Source organism: Mustela nivalis (assembly GCF_964662115.1).
Source record: "Mustela nivalis genome assembly, chromosome: 14".
Taxonomy (NCBI): domain Eukaryota; kingdom Metazoa; phylum Chordata; class Mammalia; order Carnivora; family Mustelidae; genus Mustela; species Mustela nivalis.
Genome location: NC_139033.1, coordinates 27,692,528 through 27,703,457, shown reverse-complemented (window position 1 = coordinate 27,703,457; position 10,930 = coordinate 27,692,528). Strand labels below are relative to the sequence as shown.

Genomic DNA, 10,930 nt, shown 5'->3' with positions numbered 1-10,930 from the left:
AATTAATCTCGAGGAAATTTAATATTTAAATTGCACTGAAGTGAATTCAAGAAAGCAGAAAAATTTGAGTTTGTTCTTTCCCTAATTATCTCTCGTGAATCTGATATTACAGCATAAGTGAACAATATTTTTGAATGGTCAGATAGTCCCTTAGACATTTTCCACTTATGCTGTTTTCCTTGATGTTGCCTAAATTAAATATCACATAATACACCTGATATTTACCTGTGTTCTGACAGAAACCTGCATGAACTGATATTTAAAATTCAGGGAGTAGGAGCAAGATAATCTCTGACACCTTTTCTGACTCTCTTTCAGTGGGCTGAATTGCCGTGGTAATGAGAAGGGACAGAAGAAGGAAGACACTGATGAATCATTGGGGTTTGTGAAACTGTGGTGAGAAATTGCCTCTCTGAGTCATGACTGACCCAGGGGCTTGTCTGGTCCCCGTGTGGGGTCTATAAAATCTATGACTCATAAAGCCAGATAGCCTGTCATTCAGCCTTACGGAACGTTGGGATATCCTCAGAGGAAACAAAACAAAACAAAACAAAACCAAAAACTTCCGACCATTTTCTTTTTCCTATCCATTCTTCGAATGTTCCACAGGTATAAATTTGTCACTGATTTGAGTCCCTTTTTTGATGATACTAACTACTCTTTCAGAAGAATGGTTTAGGTTCTGATCTTGTTCCTACATTTTCCCTTAATTTATCCAGTTCTCTCTTAAGACAATAGATCTTTTCTTTATTTAGAACCAATATTCTTTTTATTTTAAAATTCTGTGCAGATATAAGACCCTAAATGAAGCATTGGACTTCAAATCCTATAGTCTTTATTTAGTTTGAATACATTGTGATTTTAAGCATAAGGTAGCTCCACTGTAAACTATGATATTGGAAGTTTTATTTCTTATACTGCTGGTGGTAAATACTGTATATATGTTACTAAAAGACCCGAGTATAAAATATCTGTGAGTTAGCTAAAACACCATTTGACTGCCCTTAATAAGTCATACACTTTGCCTATCCAATTATACTTAGAGTAGTCATTAGATTGAAGTCAATAAAGCTGCTTAAATTAACCAGTCTATTTCTCTGAGTTAAATAATTACTATAGCAGAAATATATGTAGATGGCATTAATTGTGATTGAAGATATAATATTCCTAGAAGTATGGACAGGACCAACCCTTATGCCAAATGATTCTTTAAGACAGAGGAAGACAACCGATACTCATTTTATGAAAACTATGTGATGGGCACTACGTCAGAGATGTCCTATCACCTAATATTAATAGGTATCGCGAAGTTCTTGATATTCACCTTTGTAGACTGGGAAAAACTGAGGCTCATGGAAGTTACATTTGTCTTGCCTGATGCTCGTGCTATTTCTGCAAGAAATAAAATTTCAGAAATAAAACACGAGTGGCAAAGATGAATGATGATTTTGAGGCAGAAAAGAAGCTGAACATCATAGGTAAGAGTTAGCATCAGAGATTTTTAAAAGAAGCTACTAGAGACAGAACAAGAGTGCTAAATAGAATGTTTATAGTGGACAAGACAGATCTGTAAATACAGTATCTCCCCAGTCCTAATGGGAAGTCAGCTCTCAGGGGTTGTGGGACTCCAGCGTAAGAGCTTCCCATCTATCCGTCCTGTCCATGTTTTCTGTTTTAGCCTACTGTCTGAGAAATAATTTTCCCTGACTTAGGTTCCCTTATATCTGCTACACTGGAAGTTATAATTGTCGGGGCGCCTGGGTGGTTCAGTTGGTTAAGCATCTGCCTGCAGCTGAGGTCACAATCCCAGGGTCCAGGAATCCATCCCTGCATCCAGCTCCCTGCTCAGCAGAGAACCTGCCTCTCCCTTTCCTTCTGCCCCTCCCCCTGCTCATTTTTTTTTTTCTCTCTCTCTCTCTCTCTCAAATAAATAAATAAAATCTTAAAAAAAAAAAAAAAAGAAATAAAGAAAGAAAAGAAACTATCATTCCACTATAGAAAAATCTCTGGGTTAAAATAAAAGTTTCTGGAGAGTTAAACATAAATGACCGGTTTTATGAAACTGAATAGGTCTCACTAAAATCCAAGGAGCCGTTTCTGCAATTCCAACTGACTGAATAGTTTTATCTCTTGAATTATGTGTCTTGTAAGTATGCCAGTCAGTACTGCATATTAATGAGTATGCCAACTAATTGAGATCTTAAACTTCCAAATTATTTAAATTATAATGTATAATAAATATAATTATTAAATTATAATAAATGTAATAAATTAATTACTCAATAACTAAATATCACCATTTAATTCCTTGAACCTACTTACTTGCTTTAATGGGAACTAGAAATGAGATTTCCAAATGTTTTTTTCTACCATTTAAGAAAAATGGATTATTTAATTTATGCTTAAATAATATTTCAGATAATAAATTTGAATAAAATGTTAAATATATATTTGAAATAGAAAAAATATGTTAGAAATAACTAGTTCCTCACAATGGATATTTAAAGCCCTATTTGGGAGAGGGCAAAAATTAGTAAAAAGTTACTCAAACTCTATGTTAAGTAGGAGAAAATTATAAAGTAGTATTTTAGTTCATCTCCTTTGTTATTAAAATACACACCAACATGCTATTGAAGTAGTTTTTTTTAATTAAATTATTTGACAGACAGAGACACAGGAAGAGAGGGAACACAAGCAGGGGGAGTGGGACAGGAAGAAGGGGCTCAATCCCAGCACCCTAGGATCATAACCTGAGCTGAAGGCAGATGCTTAATGACTGAGCCACCCAGGCACCCCGCTTTTGAAGTATTTGAAATAATAAATTGCTTCTGCATATCTAGCCTACAGAGGAGAGGACACTCTGCTTTCTGTTAGAACAAGAGTCTTACCACTTATCAATCTCCAGTATCTAGAAAGGAGTCATTTAAAAAACATGAAAGTGTCCAAAAGTCAATGAGATCAGGGGAAGCAATGAAAACAGAAAAATGAAGCACAACTATTAGAGGATACTCATGGATATGAGTAAAATAGCACAAAGAACGCTTGAGAATATCCAAGTGACAACCTTCTGAACTCAGACAAAAGACTTTCAAGAGATATAAACTTGATATCCCAATTTAATATTTAGAAGATGACTTAAAGAGTGCAAAATATTCATTATATATGAATTTATAGTCTGAAAGATCAAGTTCAAGGAATGTCACAGAGAAGAGAGTAAAAAACTGAAGAAATGGTAAAAAAAAAAAAAAAAAAAAAAAACATAAGGGGGAAAAAAAAGAAAAAGAACCAGAGCCTAGGTCCAGGATATAACAGAAATTCCAGAAGGAGAAGTCATATAATATATAAGCAGAAAAGTTAAACAAATAATGGATATATTAATAGAAAATACTTCTGTTATATTAATAACAAAATAACAGTATTCACAAATTCTAGGTCATCTTAATGAGAAAGTATATAAGGCATGATCCTAGTATATTACTGAAATGTAAGGATGAAGGGAAAGTTCTATAAGTTTCAGGTAGAAAGAAAAACTTACACACCAAGAGAAGGTCAGATTGGCCTTAAATATCTTAACTGCACAAAGTAAACTGAGGACTATGGAATGACGTATACAGACCACGGAGATACAGGGCTAAGATCCACGAATCTGTACTATCATCAGTGCAGAATATATCATCCACATACCTACTTCAGGAAAATAAGAAGAGCCTCTATCCAAAAGCAAGAACAGGAGACCAGGAGCAGGAAGTTATCGAAATACTAGGGGAGTTGGTGTCATTGACCACTCTCCAATGTCCAGTTTTAGGAAGTTTTCAACTGCGAGTCTTGTTCTCAAACTGTACACCGTTGAATCTAAAGAGACAATCTGCCTTCCACAATTCCAACACGCGATGCTGACACAAGCAGAGTACAAGTAATATACACATTCTGGCTCAAAGATGGACTCAAGAAGACACACAAAATCAGGAGTCCTCAACAACTCTGAAACCCAAATGGGAAATTTGGGGCATTCCTGGATTAATTCTCAAGGTCAAGGAATGTTTCTCTATAACTCTTGGTTCTTCTCTCTAGACTCTTGGTCCCTCCCTGAGGAACAAAATAATCATCTTTACTTTTGAAGGCAGCACGTTTTCTTGCAGCTGGGTTGTTCTCAGTCTTCTACTGCTTCCTGCTGGTAGAAGCCTGAGAGTCCAAACACATCTCCTCCTTCTCAGTCTTTGCCTGATAAGGCTTCTCACCTATGCTTCTTTTGAAAACCTTGTGGGTTTCCTATGAATCTTTTTATTAGATCAAATCCAGAGCACTGCCATGAAAATTTGGTCTAAGGATACAGACAAAGATGTGACCATAAAATAATTGATTTCCTGAAATCTTAAAAAAAAAAAAAAATACATGTCTTAGAGTCACACCGTTGGCTTTTCTCTTTAGAACAAATGTCCACAGCAGTGCCCAGGTATTATCTTTGTTCAGAAGTCATTTCTTCATTCTGGCATTGTTATAGCTTGGAGAAGCTGGGGATGTTTAAAACCATCAATTCTTGGGTCCCCTGGTGGCTCTGTAGTTTAAGCATCTGACTCTTCATTTTGGCTCAGGTCATGATCTCAGGGTTGGAAGACTGAACCCAGTGGTGGGCTCCTAGCTCAGTGTGGAGTCTGCTTGAGATTCTTTTCTTCCCTTTGCCCCTCCCCCTGTGCATGCACCCCCCAACCCCAAAATAAATAAATAAACAAACAAATAAATAAATAAATAAAATCTTTAAAAAATCTATCAGTTCTTGGCTCCTTTTTGTTTAATGATCCTCCGCTCAGTTTATCCCTCTCTGCTCTCCTTTTTCTAAGTATCAAGAAGAAGGCTACAACACCAACACTTTGCTTGGAAATCTTATCTAGATGACACAGTTTAGTGGATAAATATTTTAATTTCCACCGAGCCACAGAAACAGTTCAGCTAAGTTTCCTGCTTCCACATATAATAGGGCTCCTTCCTCCAGTTTCTAGTAATATTTTCCTCACTTTATTGTAAGATCTCACTCAGTGTCCTCAGCGTCCGATGTTTTGCAATTTGCCTGCAAGGTTGCAAGCCTTGAAACCCTCACTAACATCTTTCTCATGGCCACTGGTGGATGCAAAGCCATGCACCTTATTTCCACAAACCAAAAGAGATTTCAGTTACCCATTTATACATTTAAAAAATGCCCTCAAAGTCAGCATATGGAAAGATGAAAACAAACTTTTGGTGTCTTACAGCATTCATTATTTAGGAACAACCAGTAGAAGCTTAGATGGCTGGTTCTGGCTCAGGGTCTCTCAGTGTTGGGTAAGGTGTGGTCACCTAAAGGCTTCCCTGCGGAGGGTCCCTCACAGGGCTGTTGGAAAGCCTTGGATGATCTACCCCTAAGCTGACTCACAAAGTTCTCTGCACAGGATTGCTTCATATTGCGACAGCTAGCTTCCTCCAGGGCCAGCAATCCAATAAAGATCACCCAAATTGAAGTTACAGTCTTTTTATAACCTAATTTAGAAAAGGCACTCCATCACTTCTGCCATTCTAGTCACTAGAAGTTAGTCAAGAAGTTCAGCCCACAGTCAGAAGGAGAAATTCTATGGGGCATTATTTTAAAACCTGGGGATCTTTGGGGGCCTAATTTAGAGTCTATCTACTATAATGATAAGATTATGAGTAGTATGCTATTTTTGTGTGTGTAAGAAAAACAGAAATAGAAACACATATATCTTTTCTTATATCATCAAAATGAGACAATGTAAGGATAAAACAAAAACTAATAAAAATGGTTTCCTAAAAAGAGAGGTAGAAAATAGGAAGGGACAAAAATCAGAACTATATCTCTCTACGTGCCTTGTTTGGTAGATGTGATTGTTGTAAATATGCTAACTATTTCACATAATGAAAATCTCAAAAGAAAAGAAGCAATCCTTAAATATGAGATCATTGCTTACATACTTCAACAGTAGTATCAACAACAATTGAATTGGAGCCATCCATAAAACAGAATTTTTCTCTTTTGAAATATATTTCTAAAATAGAAGTATTTCATGTTCCTGCAGCTGAAAAGTTTAGAATCAGTAGCAAAATAACACCCTCGTAACCAGATTATGGGGTCTGAATTTTATTTCCCATTAAGACAAACAAAGTTTCCTAGGGAAAAGAATGGATTCCAGGTCTAGAGCTGGAAATGTACAAGATGAATGGGGATATCTTGTGATTGATCACAACAAAGCTATTAAGGTCCATGGGTACCTGATAAGAACACAAAAATGTCAAATAAAGCAGCTCCTTCTGGTTAAAGACCAGGCAATTAAAATCCCCCAAAGAATAATGACTCTGGTGGGTTGAAATGTATTACATATACAAAACTCCATTTTTAAAGATATTTCTAAGGGAGGAGGGTATTCTTTTGTGTTTGCTAGAACATATTCAATATTTCTGAAAAATGGTTGATAAGGGTTAAGAATCAAGCATATTCTCTATAAGGAATTGATTTCAAGACAATCCTATAGTTTTAAAAGATAATAGTTTATAAATTCAGGAATAAAATTAAATCAGATAATGACAATTTTACAAACCCTAACGACATAATGTATCAACGCAATGATCACCCAAGGCTGAAAAGCTATTAGGTAGACATTTGGTGGAGAATTTTCTAATGGATGTATTGGGCTGACAACTCTTCAGCCCTCTAATCAATGGAGCAGTCAAACTTTTTGGCTTTTTTTCGATGTGATTTAGTTGAATACATATAGCACTTCTTATGAATTACTCTGGAAAAAAACCACAATGTCCTTACATTTCTAAGTCACATTACTACATAACAGAAGTTTGAGACTTAGATGACTACAATAAATGAGGCCATGAGCATACAATCAATTGTATATACACACACAATACACACACACACACACACACACACACACTCCATCAGAAATTTAAGAATCTAAAGTAACCGCAGGGGAATATTTAAATCATCTTGGGGTGTTATAAAGACCTATATAGGTATGTGAGCAAAAGTATAATCATTATATAATTATTAAAAGCAAGTTTATAAAATGTACCTCACCTTTAAGTACACACTGAGATTATTATTGAGTCTTTGACTTCAAAGACCTCACAACTGATTTGTAGAAACAGATTATTCTATAAATGATGGGGAAAGTTAGGGGTCATAGAAATTATTATAGACCCCAAACCAGTCTAGAAACAGTATCTCTACAACTGAATGTCTGTCTCAGAGCCTCTGTAACCTCATCTATGAAATGGCAAGTTTTCCTTCTGTTTTGTTTTTTGCTTAACACATGGCATTGCAAGAGGACTGAATGAAATAATGTATTTAAAGCATCTGCAAATCTAAATCAGTCTTCACGTAAAGAAATTACAACCAGGTAGTATACAGGATAGCAACAAGTGATTGGAACCCACAACATAGCCCCAGGTATTTCAGGGCGGGAATCACACCAAACCAAGAGGAAGTTTATGTAAATTTTCTGGGAAGGTCAGAGCTTGAGTTCCTTCCAGAGTTACAGCCTAAGAGATCTTGCCTTTGATTCGAAATAACTGCCTCAGCATCTGGTATTATTCCTGGTGGAGAGTCCAAACCAACGTTTGTTGCATAAATGAAGGCGGCGGAATAATATGCTGTTAAGGCACGTTAAAGTGTCCGCTGAGTTGGATGGGTTCCAGATGCGGCTCTTGCTAACGATGGTGCAAAAATCAACTTTTTTTTAGGGGTGCCTATTTGGTTGGGGCAAGGGACATGCTATTGTTCCTTAAGCTTTCAGATTTTTCCTCCCTTCAATCAAGTAGTTTTCTCTCTCTCTTAAAATGATTATGTTCTCAATAGGGCAGAAAGAAATTTTAACTGAAAACATAGGATGATACTGCTCGCTATGGTAAATGAGAAAAGAAACATAATCTTCTGAACTTTCATCAAATAAAGACTCTATAAATGAATGAGTCATTTATAAAATTTTCAATCTTTACACAGTTTATATATTTTTCTTAAAGAATACCATCCTGAGCTTCTAGGTACTAAACAGTCTTGCGTATAGCCAAAACCCATACATTGCCTCCAGTTAGAATTCAATACTATTTTTTCCTTGCATCTTATAAAAATGATATAATTTTTAAATTAAAATTTCTTTACACTCGGGAATAGCCTACTTTTGAATGTTACGAGTTCGTACGTAATGGGGGGTTTGTTCTCCATTGTTTTCATTTAACAAGTTGCACATTTCCATAAATCATTTGCATCCACCAGTAATAGTAATGGTCTCCATTTCCTCCAGAAGATGAAAAGCCACAAGGCACTTTGAGTCACAGTTAACTGAAACGCGTGCATAAATCAGCCCACTCCGGGGCTCCGCGCCGCTGCCGGGCAGAGGACGTCGGCGAAGGGCTGCCTCGCCTGACTGCTCCGGTCTCCCCAGCAGCCGAGGGATTAGACACATGCGCACGGTTGGTCTCTTTGTGTGCGCCAGCGAGGGCTCGGCGTCGGTTTGCACTTCCTAATGGGGCAAAGACCTGGAAGGCGAGCGTGTGCTTAGGCACACAAATGCACGTACACAAGGCCACCGAAATAAACAATCGTCTCGCTCCCGCTGGCCTCCTCCTCTTTGCGAGCATCCCCGCCGCCCTTTCCCCGGTGTCCAGCGGGGAGTGGACCCTGAGAGCCCCGGAATGAGGAGCCGTGTCCTCAGGAACCCCGCACCCGGGAGAGCAATGCGGCCAGAGGGAGCCGGGTGGGGGGCGGAGGCTGCGACCCCGGGCGCGGGGAGGGCAGGAGCTCCCCGCCCGAGTGGCGAGGGATGCAGCGAGTCTGGCGAGCATCTCCGAGCGCAGCCACCCCACGGGCCAGGGGGAGGGAGCCGGGCGGGCGACTCGGCCCGCCTCCCCCCGCCCCGCACCCCCCCCGCGCGCCCCTCCCCCCGCGCCGGGGAGCCGCGCGGGTGCGCTCCGGCCAGCTGTGCGCCGCCGAGTGAGGCGCCAGCCCGTGGGTGCTGCCGGGGGCGGCGGCGCGGTGGGGGCGCCCGCAGCTGGCGGCGGCGCGGGCCCGGCGCTCGGCTCGCGGCGGGGGGCGGAGGTGAGGACCGGAACGAGGAGGGCGGGCGCTGCTCGCGGCGCCGGGCCGCGTTCCCCGTCCGCGGCCGCCCTGCCACCAGCCCGCGTCCCCGCCGGCGGGAGCTCGGGGAACCGGGCGGCGGCGCGGCTGTGGCGGCGGCTGGCTGGATGCGAGACCTGCGCGGACCCGGCGGCGGACGGCGGCTCTCGACTCCGGGAAGCCGATCGCGGAGGGGACGAGCCCGAACGCGCTGGCCATGGCCTCCAACTTTAACGACATAGTCAAGCAGGGATACGTGAAAATCCGCAGCAGGAAGCTGGGGGTGAGTTGCTCGCGTTCGGCGCGGCCGGCTGTGGTGGGGGGCGGGGGCGGCGCGGAGGGGTGACCCGCGCGGGGACGGGGGCACCGAGGGACCCGGCCCGAAGAGCCGACAGCCCGCTTGTTGCTCGGCGGGTGTGGGGACCCGCACCTGCCTCGGGGGGCTCTGCACACCGGGTCGAGGGATCCGGGAGCGCCCGGGTCCCCATCCTCAAGTGCACGGCGCTGGTGTGGACCAGACTGGGAAGTCGTGTAGACGAAAGGGACTGTCAGTTTTAAGATGAATTTGCCTCGGCGGGGCCTTCTGTGTGTACAGTGCAGCCCCCCAGCGCTCTGTTCTCAAAGTGTGCGCCTTCGCGGAGGCTCGGCAGTGTGCAGGACGTGCACGGACGCTCCTGTGTGTGTATCTCGAATCACCATTTTCCAGTCCCCGCTTCCCGAGCCCATTTCGAAATTCTCTTTCGACGCCCTCCCCGCGCCGCGCGTCCCCGCCGGCGACGGCCAGCGACTTGACTGCGCCCTGAGCGGCTGCGCAGGGGCAGGCTCCTTGGCCCTTTGCGCGCGCGGACAGGTGCACCTGCGCCCGTGTGCAGGCAGGTGTGTGCTCACGGCCGCGAACACGGCAGCGTTCGCGACGGCAAAGTTTATGGAGACCTGCGCGTAGTTTTTTCGTGAAACGTGTTCCGCCTGACTTGGCAGAGAAACCGTGCAGACCCCCCGGGGGTTCAGAAGTTCTCTAGTGTCCAGACCGGGAGGTAAGAGGGACGCGCCGACGGTCTCCGAGGACCGGCGTGGAGCCGCGAGGCGGGGCGAGGCGGGGCGGGCGCGGGGAGCGGGGCGCGGGGAGCGGGGGCGCGACGCTCGGGGGTCGCCGTGGGGGCCGTGGGGCCCGCGCGCGCCACGGGAGGTGGCCGACCCGGAACGACCTCGGCGGGCCGGACCGGAGCAGGAAGGAAAGCTCGGTGTTGGGGGGCGAAAGGGCCCCTTACCCGGATTCCCTGGGCTGTTTCTGTAGCTCCCTGTTCTCAAAGTTCCAGTTCTGCGAAGCTCCGGAATGCTGGGGCAGAGCGGCCTCGAACGAGAACATTCCCCGCCTTCTCTGCTGACTGGGTGAATCCTCCAACTTGGAAAGAAAGGCAGCGAGAAGTTCGTTTATTTCCTCACTCAGAAAGAAAGAAAGAAAAATAAGGCTAAATATATTTCTGGAGAACTGAACTAACGTAGGGCAGAACCCCCCAAAGAGGACGGATCACTACGCACCCCGAAGTCGCCTTGTCAGGAGTTGGTGGACGCAGGTGTGGGGGAGCGGGCGGGGGGAGGGGGAAAGGCAGACGTGGCTTTTGGGGCTGCCCCTTCCGGGGTTCACCCTGAAGATGCAGACTGTACCCCGAGGAGACGAGAGACCCGCTCTCGAGCCTGGGCAGCTCTGCGGGAGCGGGGAGTGCCACACGCGGGGACCGCGCCGCCGCCCACCCCGCCGCCGGGCGCCTCCGTGCGCAGCCGCGCGCCCCAGCAGGGTCGGGGAGCGGCGCGCGCGGC

At 44.0% G+C, this 10,930-nt stretch overlaps 1 protein-coding gene across 1 annotated transcript in view; it reads left to right on the top strand.

Moving 5' to 3' along the window:
- Positions 1-8,972: 8,972 nt before the first annotated feature.
- Positions 8,973-10,930, top strand: part of DOK6 (docking protein 6) — a 381,693-nt gene continuing 379,735 nt past the window's right edge. Inside the window, exon 1 of the mRNA XM_082698915.1 lies at positions 8,973-9,395. Coding sequence (XP_082555041.1) covers positions 9,330-9,395 — 66 coding nt within the window. The 5' untranslated portion in view covers positions 8,973-9,329. The remainder of the gene's footprint in view (positions 9,396-10,930) is intronic.